General features: G+C 36.7%; 2 protein-coding genes and 1 long non-coding RNA gene across 4 annotated transcripts; 1 reads left to right on the forward strand and 2 right to left on the reverse strand.

Annotated features, from left to right (window-relative positions):
* Positions 1–981: 981 nt before the first annotated feature.
* Positions 982–12106, reverse strand: LOC117225769 (arylalkylamine N-acetyltransferase-like 2). The gene is made up of 4 exons (XM_033479516.2): positions 11717–12106; positions 7355–7539; positions 6569–6729; positions 982–2418 (listed from the first exon to the last, which is right to left on the reverse strand). Exons 1-4 carry the CDS (start codon positions 11928–11930, stop codon positions 2217–2219), a joined length of 762 nt encoding a protein of 253 aa, XP_033335407.1. The 5' UTR covers positions 11931–12106; the 3' UTR covers positions 982–2216.
* LOC117225770 (uncharacterized) lies at positions 7026–7783 on the forward strand. The gene is made up of 2 exons (XR_004491605.2): positions 7026–7158; positions 7266–7783. It is a non-coding gene; the product is annotated as an uncharacterized LOC117225770 (long non-coding RNA).
* A 4772-nt stretch (positions 12107–16878) lies between the features above and the next one.
* Positions 16879–20968, reverse strand: Ns1 (Nucleostemin 1). Of its 2 annotated transcripts, XM_033479568.2 has the most exons (9): positions 20833–20968; positions 20579–20683; positions 19922–20289; positions 18825–19212; positions 18333–18684; positions 17919–18141; positions 17680–17854; positions 17508–17605; positions 16879–17095 (listed from the first exon to the last, which is right to left on the reverse strand). In XM_033479568.2, exons 1-8 carry the CDS (start codon positions 20849–20851, stop codon positions 17508–17510), a joined length of 1728 nt encoding a protein of 575 aa, XP_033335459.2. In that variant the 5' UTR covers positions 20852–20968; the 3' UTR covers positions 16879–17095. The 2 variants fall into 2 exon arrangements, with proteins under 2 accessions (XP_033335459.2, XP_033335458.2); XM_033479567.2 differs by lacking the exon at positions 16879–17095 and having other exon boundaries at positions 17420–17605.
* Between the last annotated feature and the right edge of the window lie 1249 nt (positions 20969–22217).

Consider the following 22217-nt stretch of genomic DNA (forward strand, 5'->3'; position numbering starts at 1 on the left):
TCAATCTTTAGATATCAGCCTATTCGACAAAAAGTCTTTAAACATTAGTCTTTTCGACTTCAGTCTGCAGGACATTGATATTTTGGATAAGTAAGTCTTTGGACTTCTTGGACTTATGAGTGCTAGTCTTTTGGATTTCAGACTTCCGGTCGTCAATCTTTATACACAAAAAGTCTTTAGACATCAGCTCTTCGGACACAAAGTCTTTAGATATCAGTATTTTGGACATCACAATCTTCAGGCTTCAGTCATTTGGACAAAAAGTCTTTAAACATCAGTCTTTTGGACGTTGGAATTTTGGATATCAGTCTTTTTTTTGGACCTCACACTTTTGAGTGCCAGTCTTTTGGATTTCAATCTTTAAACATCAGCTTTTTAAACAAAAAGTCTTTAGACATCCGTTCTTTGCATATAAAGACTTTAAACATTAGTCTTTTGGACTTCAGTCTTTTGGATATTAATATTTTGGATGTAAGTGTTTGGATTTCAGACTTTTGAGTGCCAGTCTTTTGGACTTCAATCTTTAAACATCAGCACTTTGGACAAAAAGTCTTTAGATGTCAACCATTTGGACACAAAGTCTTTAGACATCAGTCTTTTGGAATTCAACCTTTAAACAGCAGTCTTTTGGACGTTAGTATTATGGATGTCAGTTTCTGGACTTCAGACTTTTTTGAGTGTCAGTCTTTTGGACTTCAATCTTTGAATATTAGTTTTTTAAAACAAAATGTCTTTAGATATCATCCCTTTAGACTTCAGTATTTCGGACGAAAAGTCTTTAGACATCAGCTCTATGGATATGACGTCTTTAAACTTCAGTCTTTTGGACAAAGTTTTTCGGACACGATGTCTTTAGACATGAATTTTTTATATATCATACGTAAAACAAAAATATCTCTTCAAATAAATATTTATTCTAATTATTATTTATAAATATTTATTCTAAAGAGTCAAACATGGGAAACTGATCACCAACTCTACTTAAACTTAAAACACGCTTTATTCATATTTACAAAGAATTGTCTAGTGTTTCGAAGACACAGTCCATCATCTGATATTGCAACTCTTTAAATCATATCAAACTGAGACGAAAATGTCTTTCGATATAATTGTTGTCGTTGAAATTTTAATATAATGAACAATACACAGACTGTCGGACCGAGTCTTCTCGAACACAAAAATTCGTGTTCTTTTTGGGTCGTGCACAGGTAACGAGGAAAAGAGAAAACATTCATTAGGATGGAGTACCTGCCCAAAGTATTTCAATATAGTCTCTTGGCAAATTTATTAACAGAAGTGCAGTAATCTCACTCACATTCTCCCTCAGCGTGGAAACAAAAATGGACAACTTGGGAAGAGGAAATACGATTGTTCGAGTCTCGAGGCTTGTCTTTACAGTTATCGACTTTATTATTATATTATATGAAATTATTTAATTGATTATTATATTATTTGAAATTATATTGAATGGATTATTATATTATTATTATAGTTATTGACAATCGGCGCACTATAAAAACGAGCCACGAGGCTCGAATAATCGTATCTCTTCTTCCCGAATTACCCATTTTCTGTTACAAACTGAGAAACAACGTGAGAAAAATTACTGCATCGTGTTTTTCTACAGGATGGCTCATAATTATATTAACACTCAGGAATGATTCCTGAGGTGATTTAAAGAAACTTTTTCCTCAGCGGAAATGCGATCAGTCGCTTCGTTTACGAGTTATTAACGAAAAACGGTGACCAATCGGCGAGCGAGTGCGGTCGGCTCCCCGCCCCGCGGCCAATGCCGCGTCGCGCCGGCCGTCTGACGCGGCGCCAGTCGAGCTCGCATCTCATTGGCCACTGTTTTTCGTTAATAACTGGTAAACGAAGCGGCGGATTGAATTTTCGCTAAGGAAAAAATTACTCCAAATGACCTCAGGAATCACCTCATTCCGATTGCTAACATAATTACGGAATACCTTGTATAACAATTTCACTATCACCGCTTCGCCGATTTCAGAGAGGAAACCAGTCCCCAGCCCAACTCAGAGAGGAACAGGATCACCGATACGAAATTACGTCTGCCAACACTAAACAGCGAAGACCAACAGGAATTGCGAACTGGAAGACGTTCGTTAGAGGATCGACTCGAAGTTCTCCACGGATCTTTCGTGCACAGATGTCGGAGGTGGCGGGGAAACTTCCGAAAAGGATTCGAACAGAGGATCCTAATCGAGCCTCTTCGCCATGACCTTCAGCTCCTTGGCCTTGATCCCCGGGAACAGCTTGTTCCCCTCTTCGTTGTGCATGTCGTCGTAATCCTTGCTGTAGACGTCTTCGAAGCCACATCGCGCCGCCAGCTTCTGGGAGATCGGCGAGGTGAACGCTGTCGCTGACACCGTCATGTTGTACTCGCGGCCGATGTCGTTCCTACGGCAGAAGTTCGTGACGTTTCATGCTCTGGCGTGGCAACGCTCCGCTCTCACGGCTGTCTGAATAATTTGGAAGCAGCACGCGACTTGTGCACATTGTGCAGTTATATACGGCTATTTTTCTATTCGGAACGGCCGGACTGCGAATTTCAGGCTCTCTAACTCAGCTGAAATTTCAGTAGTGATTCATTGCGTGAAAAACGTAATTTGCGAATTTGTAAATACATTAATTTCTCATGAAAATGCCAAATTTCGGGTTGCTGTGAATTTCCATGTGCTAGAGCCCCCCCCCCCCGCCTATGTAATTTATTGCTACGTCGATGCTAAGGGTCGACGGAGTCCACGGAAGACAACACAAAATGGTCTGTTTGGATGCGAGTCAGATAAGAAAAACCGCTGAGGTACAAGGTATGTGGTAAGTATAGTAAATTCTCCCTAATTGATGCTCAGACTGTACACAAAAATGGACAATTTAGGAACAGGAGATACGATTATTTACAGTTACCGATATTTATTATTATTATATTATTATACATTATTATTATTTATTATTATATTATTAATATATATTTTTATTATTATTATATTAGTATATATTATTGTTATTATTATTGTTATTTATTATTACATTTATACCGATATTATTATATATTTTATAGTGACCGATCACCATCAACTATAAAAACGAGCCGCAAGGCTCGAATAATCGTATCTCCTCTCTCCAAATTGTCCATTTTTGTGAACAATCTGAGCGTCAATTAGAGAGAGTTTACTATACTAGGTATATAATCGTCGAATTACCTTCGAATCGTATCACGTGACCACCGAGTTACCTCCGAATCGGGTCATGAGGCTTCCGAATTGCCTCCGAATCGTGGCAAAAAATTAGAAATAAAAAAGTTAAATCATCGCTTTTATTCCGGCATCACTATGTATTCATATTAACGCTAGATTTACGGAACCCGTCAAAATGACGGGTCACTAATTTTTTAATTTACGATTATTCATACCGTAAAGATACATTTAAGAGTTATTTATGCAATTTATATAATGCTTACGACAAATGTTACAATAACACTTGTTAAAAATCAGAATTAATGTCTTATTGTTACTTTTATAAATTAATATGAAACAACTGTCTTTTATGCTCCGTAAATCTAGTGTTAATGTACACCGGCATACTATGAAAATGAGTCGTGAGGCCCAAAGAATCGTGACTTAGTATTCTCGGATTTGCTGGTTTCAATTCCGGGCTCCGAGCATTTCTGGGAAAAATTACTGTAATTCGTCGAAAATCCTGTTTCGCATATGCGATATTCTGCAACCTTTTTGTGATTTTCTAACGTGCGACGTACCGAAATTTCAATTTTGCAAACAAGGAAGACAATAGATTCTCAAGTATTAGACAATTAATTTAATCATTGGAGCACTGTTCATGTTGACGCTCTGAATTACCGACGCCTCAGATTTAGATGAACGTTTGTTCGTTATCTCTGACCTCGCGAGGCAGATTTGACGTTGGCTTATCAGTTAATCTACTTTTACCAAACACGACAGTACTGAGCGTTAAATAATATTTTTACACAAAATTAGTAGGTCCCAAACAAGTCGATAATGAAGAAAGTAAACATCCATGAAAGCTAACACCGTAGCAATTACAATCATTATGTAAAAGATTGTTGCATAACAATCATTATATTTTCATTCGACTGTAATATCGACTGGAAATATCTCTTGCTAAATCTCAGCTATTAGTCGACGCAATGATTATAAAAGTGGAACATAAATCGTCGGATTTAGCGGCATGTAAATTTAACCGTACACTATCAAAATCAACGTTCACCTAAGTATCCGCACTCCGTCGAGCACGAAGAACGGGGGCGGGGGGGGGGGGCATTCAGTATGGTTCTTCTCCTTTGTCAGCGAGATACTAATTCGAACGTCAACCAAGTCTACTAGAATTTCGTCGGAGCGAGGACGACGCGGTCGACAGTGACAGCTCGCCGACGCCGCGACTATTTAAGCCAACGCGCTCCTAATACAAGCTCCATCTTTTTAATTGGTCCGTCGAGAAGTCGGTTTCCACGAGTGACACAAGGCTTGCACCCGGAAGCCGAACGCGGCACGCGGACGCCTCGGTTGCTTCATTCGATAACGGAGATGTCCCCCGACGTTTCTTTTCTTATCCTGCCGCGCGCGAGGAGGCTGCCTCTGGTCCCTAACTTGGCGGGCTTTCAGCCCGCCCGGACAATGGAGGCCACCGCGACGGTCCGGGACTTATCTTTATTCCATGAATTCCAATTGAAGCTGAAGCAATTATGCCTTTTACTGGAGGCGTCTGAAGTACACAGTGTGAGAATTAATTCTTAAGACCGGACCAATGAAACATGATAAAAGACAAAATATAACAGAATTTCGGAATGCGTGGTTCAACTGATTTTGTGGTACAATAATTTCTCCCTAAATGTCGCCGAGCTGGAATTGTAACCAAATATAAGTATAAGAGTATATAATATATAATATAATAATAATATATAATAAGTATAAGTATAAGAATATATAATATATAATATAATAATAATAATATATAATAAGTATAAGAATACTGAATCGCGATTCTTCGAGCCTTGTAGGTCAGCTTAATAGCTGCCGAGATCTCGAGAAAGAGAGAGAGAGAGAGAGAGAGATAGAGAGAGAGAGGACGAAATTCGGGTCCATCGAGACTACCTGAAAAGGCAGCGGCCAGCATGCCGGTGTCCATTACTATGAATACATAGTAATGCTAGAATAAAAACGACGACTTTAACTTCTTCATTTCGAATCTTTTATACGTGAAATGTTTTTTAATATATTAGTCAGATTTTTCCAATTAAAATAATACTAAACACGACATGCTTCAGATCAAATTTATTCATTATACGTAGCAAGTAATTTATTTATGAGAAAAGCAATAGAAAAACCTATTCTTAACATATAAAATATTAAGGACAATGTCAAAGAAGCTATGTATGTCGTTGGAAAGAAAATATCGGCGAAGTTATGTTGAGTTATATCGAGCCTACGTTCGATTGCCATTTGGAGAAGACATGGCTCGATTCGACGACATTCGGAGAAGACGCGCCTCGATTCGACGACATTAGGAGAAAACACGTCTCTATGCAACGACATTAGGAGAAGACACGCCTCTATTCGACGGAGATTCGGTGGAACAAACCTACGCATTTGGCGAAGAGTGTAAAGGAACAGTTTACTGTACTTTTTCCATCAACCCTGGAATTTCAAATCAAATGATTTTTCATGGGATTGTGAACAATGAATTATATAAAGCCTTTGAGACAATGGCATCACACGGTGCAAGAGCACCACCTTTCACACAATGCATGGTGCAGGAATTAAAATTATTTTCCGTGAGCAAGGAAAATTAAATAAGTACGTAGTCCTACAATGATAAAAATTTGCAGCCAATTTGAATATGAATTATTCATAAAGTGAATTCTGTTTTTACAGTATTTGTTATTAAGAAACAGAGGAAAGCCATTACCGAAGGCCACGATATTATACGATTCCAAGGATGACATGTCACGAAACAATTCAGCTTTGAATATCATTTTTCACCTATCTTATTAGCATATGCATAATTGTGTACAATATCAATGCTGCTTTTTAAAGGACACATAATCGTTACGACACTTTACATAATACAATAGATTACTTTAATATATTAGAAATACACTATGCAATTATCATTCATGTGTCCAGTAAATTCTTCCTAATTGACTTTGGGACTTGCAATTATTCAAGCCTTGCAGCGAGTTTTTAATAATAATATAATAAATAACAATAATACAAATATGTAATAATAAATAAATAATAATAATAAAAATGAAAATATATAATAATACAATAACAATAAATATAATAATATCGGTAACTCTGAATAATCGTTTCTCCTTCTCCCAAATTGTCCATTTTTGTGCACAATCTGAGCGTCAATTATGAAGATTTATCGCGTCAAGTTAGCAGCCTTCAGGAATTTTCGCAGCTAAACACAACTTTAGCAATTTGAATGACATTTCTCTTAAGGACTCCAGGCTCAATTTCGAAGTTTGTCTAGCAACGCATGATTGCGGGGGCTTTTGTGGCCTCACCTGACGTCGAGAATATGCTTGCCCAGAGCAGCGCCCCTATACGACGGATGCACCGACAGGCCGATGGCACCCATGTATCTATCCACGCCGTACTTCTCATAAATATTCGCTTTCTTCATCAGGTCCATGAGCACGACCATCAGCTGCCCAGCTTTTTTCGACTGCAAAGCATTCGGACAAGCGTTAAACATTCGTTTGGAAATCCCGTCGACGACCGCGACGTTAATAACCTTGACATAACCTTGACAATGTGAGGCGATTCGATTATTATTGTCCGATTTTTTAACTTAAAAGTCAAACGACCTTCGAGATTATCGGACGCCGCTCGTTCTTTATTTTAAAAAAAATTATCAACAAAACCATTCCGCGAACGAATAAATTATTTTTAAACATTCTTATTTTTACCAAGCAACTCGGTAAATGTTTAAAAATGTAAACGTTAAACGAACCGTTTTCGATGGTCGCGAGAGTCGAATGCGGGGTCACTTAGACCCGTAATAAAGTTTGCTTTGGAAACCGGTGTCTCGTCGCTCGCGGGTCAAAATGACCCAGCATTCGACGAAGAATGACATTTATACTAAACAACTAGCGTAAGTTAAAGCCTTTCGTAATTATTTTAGCCTAATGTTTGTGCACAAGTTTGGCATAAACCACAACCGAGTTCGTAATGTTCGTCTTAGGTCAAGGTTATTTCTAGGTTATGTTCGGCGAACAAAGAAGCTTCGCGTTTTAATAGCAAAATTAACTCGTCAAAATTAATCAGAATGCGGCATCTGCAATCCTAACCTCGCCAGCAATTGTCATGTCGACGTCCTCGTCCTTGCAGCTCAGCATGAGCACGTTCATGCCAGCGAGTATCGGCTTGCCGCCATTTGGATCGTCGACGAAGGCCGCCACCGTCAACCCTTCCTTCAGCGTTTCCGTCCAAAGATTCCTGAAGAACTGCACGTACACCGGGTCCTCGATCCCATCTAAAAGGCGTTTTTAATTAACACTGTGGAGTGATCCTGACGCGGGGTCCTGATGTGAGGTCATGATGGACCCGTCCAAGAACAAGAGGGCGAATGGAAATTGGGGTAGCTGGAGGGTTCCACGGCGAATCAATTAGGGAGATTTTACTGTATTTGTTATCAAAGTCTTATTGTCACGTTTGCAAATGTTAAATATGTTTATAATTGGGAGAAATTAAATTTTTCAAATAGATATTAACACCTATTCGGCGCGCATAGTGCGTTAGCAGAAGCTGCTGGCTTTATCGCGTAATGTTTTCGATGAGAGCGCTGTTACACGCGTATTTTGAAACTTCCTGCTTCCCCGGCGATAACCTTGCGGCTAATCACAAGTTGAGATTGGAACACGGGATTTACTGTAGTCGTCGAAACTATGACTACCATGTAATCAGTGGGTTTCGTTCATTCGTGACAAAACTGAGTAGATTCAATTCGAAACGATACAATTCATTTGAGCAATTCCACGGAAAATGTAAAAATATGGAAATATGAAAATGCGAGAATATAATAATGTGTAAAAATATAATAATGTGAAAATGTAGAAATATAAAAATGCGAAAATATAAACGTGTAAAGGTATAATAGTGTGAAAATGTAGAAATATAAAAGTGCGGAAATATAAACATATAAAAGTATAAAAATGTAAAAAGGTGAAAATGTAAAAATATAAAAACGTAAAAATTTGAAAATGTAAAAATATAAAAATATAAAAACGTAAAAATTTGAAGATGTAAAAATATAAAAATATAAAAACGTAAAAATTTGAAGATGTAAAAATACAAAAATATAAAAACGTAAAAATTTGAAAATGTAAAAATATAAAAATATAAAAACGTAAAAATTTGAAGATGTAAAAATACAAAAATATAAAAACGTAAAAATTTGAAAATGTAAAAATATAAAAATATAAAAACGTAAAAATTTGAAGATGTAAAAATATAAAAATATAAAAACGTAAAAATTTGAAGATGTAAAAATATAAAAATATAAAAACGTAAAAATTTGAAGATGTAAAAATACAAAAATATAAAAACGTAAAAATTTGAAAATGTAAAAATATAAAAATATAAAAACGTAAAAATATAGAAATGCAAAAATGTAAAAATATAAAAATGTAAAAATATAGAAATGCAAAAATGTAAAAATATAAAAATGTGAAAATATAAACATATAAAAGTATAAAAATATAAAAATATAAATGTAAAAATATAAAAATTTGAAAATGTAAAAATATAAAAATATAAATGTAAAAATCTGAAAATATAGAAATATAAAAATATAAAAATACACAAATATGAAGCTGTGAAAATGTAAAGATATAAATACGTAAAAATGAGAAAATGTAACATTCTAGCAGAAATGTTGTAGTGATTGCTAAACGAAGTTGTTACGTGAACACGATAGGGGGGCTCAAAGTGGCGTGCACAGAGATCCATACTTTGTGCTATTTCTGGTGAATTGAGTCGCCCGAAGAACGTACAATTACGGCATAAACACAGCCGCGCCGCGGTCCCATTTGTCATCGCGTCATCTTACAAATTATAGCGTCACAGAGGGGGCAGGATACGTAAACGCGATCTTATTTTCGCAACGCGACAATTTTCGTTCGCGCGTGTCATCGGATCCGTCGTAATGCTTGTCACCGGGGATGCAAATTTTTCGGAAAATTACGCATAATTGTGGATGATTCAGTGGCGATAATGTCAAAGGTCGCTGTGAAGCCGCGCCAGCTTAATTGTTTACATCTGTGGAAGCGACAGAGCGCGGAAACAGGAGCAGAAAAGTGAGTGACCCCGGTGTCGGCGGACGGAGAGTCGCTCATCAACGAGCACTTGTTCTAAAAAGACGACGCTGAATATTAATAAAAGCACCTGACACGACCTACTACGACATGATCGCGGCGCAACGATATAAACGAACGAAACGTCACCGTCAACCATTTAAATTGATAGCTCGGCCATTAAGCTATGCAACACCCTCGAGATGTCCAGCGAAGAATACGGACGCGTTGCTCCGACTTTCATCTCGTTGGTCAAATTAATCAAACTTTAAAATTATTAGAATTATTAAAATTATTCGGTGGTAAACGTGGCGATGGTTTTCCCCTGTGTAACTGTGTTTATCAAACAACATTCGATTTCTTATCGGATCATTCATCATCTAATCGTCAAATGATCCCTTTATCTCTCGAGAAAAGAATCGATGACTCTACCTAAAAGATACTCACGGATTCGAATTGTAAACCAAAATTAAAAACAGTATTAAATGTTCGATGCTAGAAAAATACAAACTTGACTAACAATGGAAAGAAATTAATGTATCGCTCGGACTACAAGTCTTCTTGCCTGGGATTGTGCATTCTTTTCACTCGTGTATAGTGAGCCAAAATAAGCAAACAATATTAAAACCTCAGAAATGCAAAGAACGTTGAAACGTGACCGACGGTGTATCACTTATGACTAGACCTAAAAGAGTCTCAGTTTCCATCGTACATTCTTCCAGGTCGTGTATAATGTTCATCGAAATGAGCGAACAACGTCAAAAATTCGCCAACAGTGCCCGAAATCTCCCAAATTGACGCTCAGTTTGTGCACAAAAATGGACAATTTGGGAAGAGGAGATACGATTATAGTTATTACATAGATATAGTTATAGTTATTACATAGATATAGTTGTAGATATTATATAGATATAGTTATAGTTATTATATAGATATAGTTATAGTTATTATAGATTATAATTATAATAGATTATGGTTATAGTTATTATAGATTATAGTAATAGTGATTATAGATTATATTTATAGTAATAATAGATTAAAGTTGTAGTTGTTATAGATTATAGTTGGAATTACTATAGATTATGGTTATATAATAAACTATAGTTATAGTTATTATAGATTATAGTTGTAGTTATTATAGTTTTTATAGATTATAATTATTATAGATTATAGTTATAGTTATTATAGATTATAGTTACAGTTACTACAGATTATAGTAATAGTTACTATAGATTATAGTAATAGCTATTATAAATTATAGTTATAGTTATTATATAGATTATATAGATATAGTTATTACAGTTACCGATTATCAATAACTATAGAAACAAATCACAGGGCTCGAATAATTGTGTCTCCTCTTCCCAAATCGTCCAGTTTTGTGTACAATCTGAGCGTCAATTAGGGAGACCGTACAAACACTGTATATGTTACTTTCGGTAATTTAAAGGGTATTCTGCCTGCTGTCGAGCATATTCTCACTTACTAGAACCACGTATTTTCACACATAGGTACATAATTAAATTGTAAAAAGAACGATTAACAAAACGTGTCGTAAAAGAATAATTTTTCAGAACAATAAACAAAATACACTCAACGGTAAAATTAAAGCAACGCTAATTTTCGGCCGAAAAATTGTCAATCTTCGAACAGCCGTAGCTCCGTTACAAGCTGTCATAAAATAATGAATCTTCTTTTAAATAAAAGTTTGAAATCTCTACTTTGCGGCACCGTGTTCCAATTTTTAATATCACGCATCCCCGTGATCGCAGTATCTTAAATCTCGGGGCATGTTCACGTCATCGAAAATCGCCACGATTTTTCTGGCGAAGTTGTCGAGCGCAGTGAACCGTTAATAATAGTATCAAAAATTATGAAAATCGTTCTATGCCGGAAAGTTTTGGTAAGAAAGAATGGTTATGCAGCGAGAACTCCTGAAAGCGCTGCTAACAGGGCGCAGTATAGTAAATGCTCTCAAATTGTCCCCAAGCTTGTGAACGAGAATGGACAATTTGGGAAGAGGAGATGCGATTATAGTTATTATTATAGTTATTATATAAATACAGTTATAGTCATTATAGATTATAGTTACCGTTTTTATCGTTATCGTTAACGCTTTTATAGTTACCGATTGTCAACAATTATATATTATATCCTCCTCCCTAATTGTCCATTTTTGTTTCGCAATCTGAGCGTCGATTATTGAGACTCTACTCTACCTCCGCAAAAACGTAAAACATTTTCGAAAGAATCATAGCGAGCTATCGCTCAGGTGTTCTGTAAGCCGCGCAGAGGTCAGGGGTCACCGGTGTCGTGACCACAAATAGCGACATGAGAATGAAATCGACGTAAACTCACTCCAGCAGTTGCACATCGGCTCGTCGGCGATGAAATATTTGCACATGTGCTCGACAGCCTCTTCGTATCTGTCCTCGGGTAGCTCTTGAATGGTGAACTTGATCGGCGGGCCTTCGCTGCCCTTGGCCTTGGCCTCGACTACCTTCCAGATCGTGGTCTGTCCGGGCGGCTTGAAAGGGAACTGCGGCTTCGTCTTCCCATCTTTGTTGGCCATGGCGCCGAAATTCGTGTCACGAATGACTCTGGTCCAGGTCGAATAGGTGCTCGCACTTTGCTCCGCTGGCCACGAAGAAATCGCGCGAGCCGTCCACGAGCTACTTTGTCGGAGTCTTGCAAACGAATGACATGCGAGTTGATAAACGCTCTCGGTTATCTGCACCGGACACACGCCGCTGATTGTGCTGCCCTGTCGTCGCAACCAATTTGTTTTCACTGACGCCACCCCGCCGTTAGCTTCCACGGCGCGGCGACGCGCAGTTCTATTTTTCGCCGAAAAGCTGGCCGCAATTCATAGCTTCGTGCGTTTCGAGTGGAAGCGCGTATCGTTGCGATTTTCGGGTCGTCGAATTCGCAAGCGTGATGAAAGTTTCGACATTTTTGAAGTCAAAAGTATCTAGAAAAATACCTAGCAATTGGTTAAATTATTTTAGTAGCGTATTTTATTAGTACAGTAAAGTTTCCCTAATTGACGCTCAGAATGTGCACAAAGATGGAGAATGTGGGAAGGGGAGATACGATTATTCGAGTTGTTGACAATCGGTGCCTATAAAAACGATCACGATAACGATAGAAACGGTGACTATAATCTATAATAACTATAACTGTATCTATATAATAACTATAATCGCATTTCCTCTTCCCAAATTGTCCATTCTCGTTCACCCCATCTCGGGGACAATTTGAGAGAATTTACTGTACCCTGCCCTGTTAGTAGCGCTATCAGGAGTTCTCGCTGCATAAACATTCTTTGTTACCAAAACTTTCCGGCATAGAACGACTTTCATAATTTTTGATAGTATTATTAACGGTTCACTGCGCACGACAACTTCGCTAGAAAAATCGTGGCGATTTTCAGTGCCGCGGACATGCTCCAAGATTTAGGATACTGCGATCACGGGGATGCGTGATATTAAAAATTGGAACACGGTGCCGCAAGGTAGAGATTTCAAGCTTTCATTTAAAAGAAGATTCATTATTTTATGACAGCTTGTAACGGAGCTACGGCTATTCGAAGACTGACAATTTTTCGACCGAAAATTAGCGTTGCTTTAATTTTACCGTTGAGTGTATTTTGTTTATTGTTCTGAAAAATTATTCTTTTACGACACGTTTTGTTAATCGTTCTTTTTGCAATTTAATTATGTACCTATGTGTGAAAATACGTGGTTCTAGTAAGTGAGAATATGCTCGACAGCAGGCGAAATACCCTTTAAATTACAGAAATAATATATATATAATAATCTGTAATCTGTATAATAACTATAACTATAATCTATTGTAACTATTGCTATAATCTATAGTAACTATAACTATAATCTATTTTAACTATAAATATAATCTATAATAACTATAAACTATAACTATAATAACTACTACTATAATCTATAATAACTATAACTATAATCTATGATAACTACATCTATAATGTATAATTACTATAACTATAATCTCTAATAACTATAACTATAATGTATAAATACTGTAACTATAATCTACAAATAACTATAACTATAATCTATGATAACTATAACTATAATCTATAAAATAACTATAACTATAATCTATAAAATAACTATAACTATAATCTATAAAATAACTATAACTATAATCTATAAACTCTATAATTATAATCTATAATTACTATAACTATAATCTACAATAACTATAATAATTATAACTATATGTATGTAATAACTATAATCGTATCTCCACTTCCCAAATTTTCCATTTTTGTGCCCAATCCGTGCGTAAATTTGGACTTACTGTGCCCACTTAATAGCCTTCAGGAATTTTCGCTGTTGAACACAGCTTTAGCAATTTAAGTGACATTTCTCTTAAGGACTTAAAGATCAATTTTAATTTCATTTTCCTTTGTCGATATCAATTTTCTCTGGACACAAGTATCAAGTCTCCTTTGAATATCAGCCCTTTGCACTCAACGTCATCCCGGACGTTGTCTAACGTCAACTCGGCGCCACTTTGCGTCGTAGTGATACTTGATGTTAAGGTAAGAGGTTTGGAAATGGCTTTATGGTACGGGCGACCATTTATGAGTTTTTTGTAATCCGTTTAGGGCAATGGCAATTTCTTTAGCGGACCGGTTCGACACATAAATTAAATAGTTTCTAGGATGATGAAGGTCATGCCATCATTTAGGTTCTGGAAACCCTTACCATAAAGCCCCAAGGCTAAGGGACCAGAGAATCGGCCGCTAGATATCGGCATCGGCAATCCTGGCCAGCTGGACTTTTCCGGCCTTTCCAAACACCCCTCCACCCGCAAGCGCAAGCGGCCCACGCAGTCATCCCTACCAGAGACAACGTGCTTCGGGCACATTGGAAGGGATGGCCGGGGTTTTTCCGACTCCACGAAGGGGAGTAGGGTAAGGCCCAAACATCAGAAAGCACAGAACATCAGAAGAGACAGAACATTTTTAGAGCTTCAGAAGAGAACACCTTAGACTTTCAGACAGAACAGAACAGAAGACATAGAGAGATACGCGTAACGGTTAGGTTGCGCGTTACAAATAGAGTACTAGCAATTCATTTAGTCCCACGACAGTGGGTGGTCCTTCGAGTTAGTCGGCACCAAGTGCAATATTCAGAGGATCTCCGTCATCCATCTGATGAGTCCTCAACACTTGATTTATATGAATTTTGTAGGCATCGAGGAGCAATTTTTTGCAAAAGAATCAAAGGTTGATTTCTTATAATTTTCTACAGTGTGGTAAATTTTAACGCAATAGACTCGGTGATGTCTTTTCCTATATTTATATATTTTTATATAAATATATTTTATATTTATATATATTATATATTTATCCTATATTCTTCGCTTGGCAATACGTTATTTACTGGTACTTTTCCTTCTGCACTATTTTCATCGCTATCACTATCCATGCGATTTCCTTTTTGTCTTGTTGGTTGGATAATGTCACTATTATCATTATTATCGTTTTCTTTCGAATAAATATTCACTTTTTCTAACATGTCTGCATAAATGTCTATCTGAGAAACTTGTCTTCACTACTGCAGTGTACGTGTACTTATATCATGTTTGGACATCTTGCTATCGTTCTAATAAAAAAAATTTGAAGATATAAATGTTACGAAAAATATAAATATAAAAAACAAAAATAAATAAAAAATATAAATGTTAAATTCTGTTGTAAATGTTCATATCGTAATGCTTCTCTAGCTGTTTTTATAGATACTGCCTCTTCCTTCTCATTGAAAGATTTAATAACTTCTTTAATCTTCTCTAAATTCTCTGCATAAAAAATTGACGCTTCTGACCATGTCTCCTATCTGAATAACACAGGTCCTGGGGGTAGTGGAAAATTTTGTAAAATATTTTTATAACTTTGCACGCGTAATGGAGCTTTCAAAAATACTTTTTTACGGATAATATTAATTTATTAACTGCTGGGAACTGCTCTCGGATTTTCTCCGCAATTCTATTTATCCTATGCACTAAAAACACGTCGCATGTAACATATTTGGATAAAATATCTCAATTTCTTCCGGCTTTCAACATGTATGCCGCAATAGTTGCATAATTTGTTTCAGGTAACAACTCATAGGCTAACAAATGTGGTTGAGTTTCATTCTCGCATAATTTGCCTACAATTAAGTTTGCTATACAACCACCAGTCATATTTGTCATCTCATCCACTAAAATCCATACGTAACTGTCGCCAATATCTTTCTCGAATTTTTTCAACGGCCAAATTATAGCAATTATAACAAATTATATCTTGATTTATATATATATATTTCTTAAAATCTCTCCACACTTTATTATTCAACCATTTCCATGGCATATTAATCGCCATCACAGCTTAACACATTTCAATATAAAATAACTTTTTCTTGAAGAATGTGCCCCATTCGTTGTTATACGACTATTCGTACTATTACAACATTTCTCCTGTGCACTCCTGTTTCTAAATGTTGTATTAAACAACATCCACACACTGTTTCTAAATGCATGTATACAACATATATGCAAAATGCAAATATTCAAAATAAAAACTATATTTTCCGGATCCTTCGATGATGAAACAAATTTCTGTCTAGGTCCTATAACTTTATCTATGGGATAAAGTTATAAAAATATGCATTTGCATAAACATCCGCTGTATAGTAATCACTAATGAACTTCGAATGGTATGTTAGACTCCCCTTCAAAGGGGACAACAGAGTGCAAGGGGCTGGGAGAAAAGGTTCTTTTGAACCTTCCTCTTGTTCAAACAAGAGGGACCTGAATTTCCTCCTCTTCTGCCGATCTGCTTGCATAAGGATGTGTTTTAATCCCTTTTTATGACCTATGCGGGCCATGTTATACCCATGTTTCCGATCGAACTATTCCAACAGCCACGTCTAACTTCTTAATTGCCCTGATATACATTCACAAAATGAAATAAAAGAACAATTCTTTGAAGGTTCTAGACCAGAATTCCCCTTGTCTCTATATCATTTATTTTAAAAAGATAAATTATTTACCCAGACCTAACTTAAACTCGAAAATTATAAACTGCTGTCGCAGAAATAATCCTAGTCTTTGGTACCCTTTGAGCTCTCCGAAGACGTGGCTAGGAATATTGACACCTTTTTGCACATTTGTTATTTTTTGGCTGGTCGAAAATATTCTCCTGATCTATAATCCGCAACGTTCGCAACATCCGTGTGTTCTCGACGAACACAGCTTTCCACGGCTACAATTGCTTCTTCTTCGCAACATCTTCCATCTTACTACAATAACTGCGTAACAAATGGTTCGGATCAATTTTTTAAAATCATTTTTAAATCATTTTGTAGACACTGCTAAAGGCGTCGGCAATTTATCTCGCGTACACGAGATCTCTTTTTTTCTATGCTGGTAAGCCACAGAGTCTGCTAACCAGGACCTAACAGAAACTCCAAAACCATAAACTTTGCGAATGTTGTAAACGTAGATTAGGTTTTTATTATTTCTTTTAAGAAGTCACACACATCTTATCTGAAGATTCTAACTCTATCGATCGCAGGGGAATCTCGCTAAGTTCGTCTTATCTGATGATAAACTGCACTAATTCGTTGAATCCTACCGTTTGAAGATTTTCTGGAGTGCTATGGTATCTGTGCACAGGAGCGGACGTCGATGGTATCGTTGCCTAATCTACGACCGATAAGAAAGAAACACAAGAATGAAACGCGTCGGGTAAAAACATTGACTTGCATATTATTGAAAAAAAAAAACGCGAGGACATCGCGAACGGTAGAGCTTGGTGGTTTTTCAGGAAAAATTCGCATCACGATGAGTGATAACATTTATTTGCTTATATGAATCATGTATTTCTAAAAATGCTTTATCTCATGAGTGCCACCGTATCGCGCATGTATGCTTGCGCAAGGTACACGGGCGCCATTAAAATAATTGCTTGCGTCATCTGGATTATCGTGTCAATGAAGGTAAACAATTGTTTGTATAAAAACAATCACCTTCGTTACACACATATTCTTTTATTTACATTATACGTACAAATGTATCTGCAACACGTTTTGATTACGTCTAGAAGAAATTCATTTACCTATTCCTTCTCGACGAAGTCCGTGCTAAAATTATAGTCGTCAGGGGCGGAGATGTTGAATCCCTCCAACTGACCCGACAGCTGTACAGCTACCTTTTCTGTAACGGAACAGGCCCCAAAATTATGAATGATACTTCTGCTCCCTAAAGAAAATTTTCCCATGAACACGCACCTCGCCTAACTCGTTCCTTCTTCTCCTTCTTGAATGCCTTCTTGCTCATTTTATTCAACTTCTGGTTGCCCTCGATGTCGAACAGTGGGTCCGTTTTCTTTTTCCTTGAAGAATCATTGGCGTGCTTCTTCGCGTTCTCCATCTTCTTCTTCAACTTCGTTTGTATTTTAATTTTCTGCAAGAATATACGTTTATTATTCGATTAGGACCGTAATTTTTAAAAGACTCGATGAACTTACCTCTTCCTTTTGCTTCTCGACCTCCATCAAGGACACCACCGGCCCGGAACTCTCGATCAACACTGGATCCAGAGTGGAGGTCTTGGTGGCCTGCTCTTCGTAGTTATCAAGCATCATTTTCTCTTCCGCCGCGAAATTTTCGATCTCGAATTCCTTGCTGATTTGACTGACGATCTCCGCTGATATGTGACAGACTGGCTGCTCGGGTGGTACAGTGTAGTACCTTAACAAGAACAAACAAATTAACAAATTAGATACTTGCGAACCTTATATTACAATGAAAATGAGAAAACGTTGAAACAAATGTATGACAATAAATCTCACAATTCTTATAGAGCGACATGTGTCGTCGGCTTTTAGTACCCGGTAGGTTCAGTATTAAATATAAAGTGATAAACCAGAATGTATTCTCACCTAATTTTGCCGGAGTTCCAATCCTGAAGGACGCAGCGAGCAGCAGCCGTGGTGTCCGGTATCCCACCTTTTTTAAACTTTCCCATTCTGATCGCTTTCAGCGCGAAGAATTCATCGGGCGTCGAAAATTCTGGTAGATCGTACATCTCCATGATTTGCGGCTTCGAGACTCTCTTTATAATTGCAGCAGCAGGAGTGTGCGGGTCCTTCAACGATTGGATCAGCACCGCGTTCTTCAGAGCAACCAAAGATTTGTCCGGATTGTTTCCTTGACTGGCGAATACTATTCCTGGAGAGTCTAACAATTTTATTTTCGAGTCCAACTGCACCGCTTGCATAGTTTTCGTTATTCCTGTAACCCGAGAAACACAATTCGAGCGATTGTTAATCATTATTACTCTTTAATTGGTATACGCATATATATAAATTAAACATTATTATTATATATATAATTTATAATATTAATATATAATAAAATAATTTTGAACATACCGGGTGTGCTTCCCACGCTGCAAGCTCTGCTGCGCTTCAAAGAATTTATCACGCTTGATTTTCCAACGTTTGGAAGCCCGACTACCCCCACCCTAATACTGGTCTTCACATTGCCAATGTTCCTGCAATAATTCGCCAGCAAAGATAGAAGCAGTTCTGCGCCAAAACATGTACCGCCCTGTATCATGGCCTCCGTCTTTTTCCCTAACTTTCTTCTGCCCAGTCTTCTCGCCTGAGATTGCGTGGACGATTTGAAGGCTACAGCGGGTAAACTACCGCGCAAATATTTAAGCCATTGATCTAAATTCTCCCTGGGTATTAAATCAGCCTTGTTCAGGACAATTACCAATCGTTTATTCCCTTTAGCTGATTGCACCGCTTCTTCGACCTGCGAGTGATACAAAATAACACTTTAACTACCGAAAATGCATTCTGCTGTGTATTCCATTCGCTTATTTATACAGATATTCCATGACAAGAGTAAGAGAAAATGAAATATAATGTGATATACTAGAAAATTGAAGTGGAAGATGGATTGAAATATTTGCAGGGTAGAATGAAGGAAAAAGAAAGAAACTTAATTGCAAGATTTGACCCTTTCGCTACTACAGACCACTATAGTGGCCTTCCATATGATGCCACTGAGGTACTACGGACCACTATAGTGGCTTTCCATATGATGCCACTGAGGTACTATGGGCCACTATAGTGGCCCTTTATAAGATGCATTATATTGCATAATGTTATTTCCTCTCATACTGTAAATTAAAGATCGCATGCTAAGACGTTATAAATACCCTGGAATACCCTTTACTTATAAATACTCTTATAAATACCCTTGGAGAAAAATTTTTTCGTTCGAAAACATTCAAGCAGCTTGGGTTCTCCGCCGACCGCGGAGTACCGACTCTCGCTGACGATAGGCGTCGCGTAGCGTGCAGTGATGTCGCAGCGCTCCGTTCAGCGGAAGTACCGCGGCGGAGAACCCGCCCGTAGCAAAAGGGTTAAAAGTGGAAATGAAGTTAGAGGGAAACAAGATTGGCCGGATTACTGTTAGGTAAAATATTATCTAACTAAAGCGATGAATTTAATTTTACCTCCTTGCACCTGGTACCCAGAGGATCTCTGGCATCGACGACTTCGAGAATAACATCAGCCGCATCTATGACCTTCTTGAACTCCTTGTAATAAGCTTTCAGAGAGTTTTCTTGCTTGGTCAAGGCAACCTTGATCTTTTCATGAACATGATTGACTTCCATCTCTTGATGCACCGCTTGTTTGGTTTCCACATTGGATACTAAGCCCTGAAGACCTCCTTTAGCAAGCTCTTGACGTTTTTTCTCACGTGCATCTTCACGTTGCTTCTTTTTTTCTTCTTCGTGCTGCTTTTTCATAGCCTCCACATCCTTTAGAATGTCTTCTTTGAAAGGACATTGGTTCGGAATTTCTATTACCTTCTTCTTTCCTGTGAAATAATTAAACAATTAATTAAATAATTTCTGACATTTTAAAAATGATTAAGCATACGCAAAATTTTGACACATTGACTAACGTGGCAGAGATCTTTTAAGACACCGATTGATGTGGTGGTCACTAACAACCACTGTTAAACTTTTCAACAATGGTATGGTAATTATGATAGGTGATTTTAATAGGGACATTTTTACTCTTGTGTTGGAGGAAAAAATAACAAAATGCGCTTTAAAATTAAAAACGAAAACTTAGTAAGGTTCTTTATAATATAGCATAGTTACTTTTTGGATGCTTCTTAGCCTCCCTTCGCAGCTTCCGGTTGTGTTCACGAACTTTCTTCTCGATTTTATATCTCTTACGAGCTGGCATACGCTTGCTCTGCTTTTCTGTAACAAATAGAATATTGAATTAATCGAAAGATACATGTAAATAAGAACCAAGCCGTCTACTATCAGGTAATTTGAAACAAACATAACCTAATATATTCGTATCACGCAAAAAAGTTAAATTCAAATGACGAAATTAAAGTACTTACTCAAACAAAACTTCGCCATTTTACTAAAGCCCTTCCACTAGGTTTTAAAGATTAGAGAATACGTTTATAAACACTTATCACAAAAACAAAATCAACTCTACGATCTTTCACGTGCTATGCACACGCGGCGACTGCAATGAATTGTGAAGATAGGTTTAAACCGGTCTTGTCATGGACTTGGTGGTAAATTTAAATTTGAATGCTGCTTTATTCAGATGTAGAACATTCAGATAATAATTTCATAAATTATTATTAACTTGCACAAATTTATAAAATTCTATTAATTTTAGAGAAAAATTGCAGAATATAAATAAAAAATGAGTAAGTAATTTAATTAGATTATTGGGAAGAAAAAGATGCTTGTTTCCATATCTTTAAAAGATGGAAAATATTATTCGTAGCATTTCTGTTACACAAGCTATCGTTGAACGTGCAATTTTCACACTGAAATTTATACTAAACAACGATAAGTTTAATCTAAATTCCACAGATTTAGAAAATATTTTACTTGTCAAATTAAATCATGTAACAACTAATATTTTCGTTACTTTTGCTGATACGAATAAATGTTTCAGGACAAATTCGTTTAGTTTAAAGTTAAGAATGTTATAATTTATGACTTTTTTCCTCCTCCTCTCCTAAATTCAAGTTGTAAAGAAAAATGTATAATTACGTATAATTACGACTTTCATGTTTTTTTCAGTAGTTGTAGTTCTATTTACATCGTAAAACTTTTTCTAACATGTATTCTAAAGTAACTTGTTTTCTTGGAACTTTCATTACATACATTTTTTCCATGAGAACACTATTATTCTTCATGATAATAGTTAAAGTTAGTAGTGTTAAATTGTGCAATCAGAGATGGCGCCACCGTTGTCATTTTTAAACGCTCAAGCTGCTACAGTTAAATCACAAAGAAGATATAAGAATGGACCTACTCGCAAACAAGTTCTGAGAGTAACAATGACTTGAAACACAATATAATATTTTTTTGCCTCGAATTTTTTAGACTCCGGAAGCCCCAGTACTATTTCGATGTAGCGCGCTGCGTTACCGACAGTTCACTAATTTACACTTATTAGTAAGAATCGAGTATTCTGTATACTCCATTTCAGTTACGAGTTAATTCATAATTAACGGCAATTACATAATACATAAGGCGCGTATATTTGATGAGCGAGAATGGCGTTTATGATTTATCTACGCTACAATAATAAGAATCGATAGGTTCACGAGCTTAAATCACGGAAATAATAATTATAACTATCAGATTTATCATAATCATTATCATTTCAACGCATTAATATAAATGTCTACTCATCGCGAAGAATAATTCATCGCCATTTCTTCCTCAGCAATTTATAAACGAGTTAATCGCCTGTTTC

The sequence above is a fragment of the Megalopta genalis genome, chromosome 14 (assembly GCF_051020955.1).
Source record: "Megalopta genalis isolate 19385.01 chromosome 14, iyMegGena1_principal, whole genome shotgun sequence".
Classification (NCBI taxonomy): domain Eukaryota; kingdom Metazoa; phylum Arthropoda; class Insecta; order Hymenoptera; family Halictidae; genus Megalopta; species Megalopta genalis.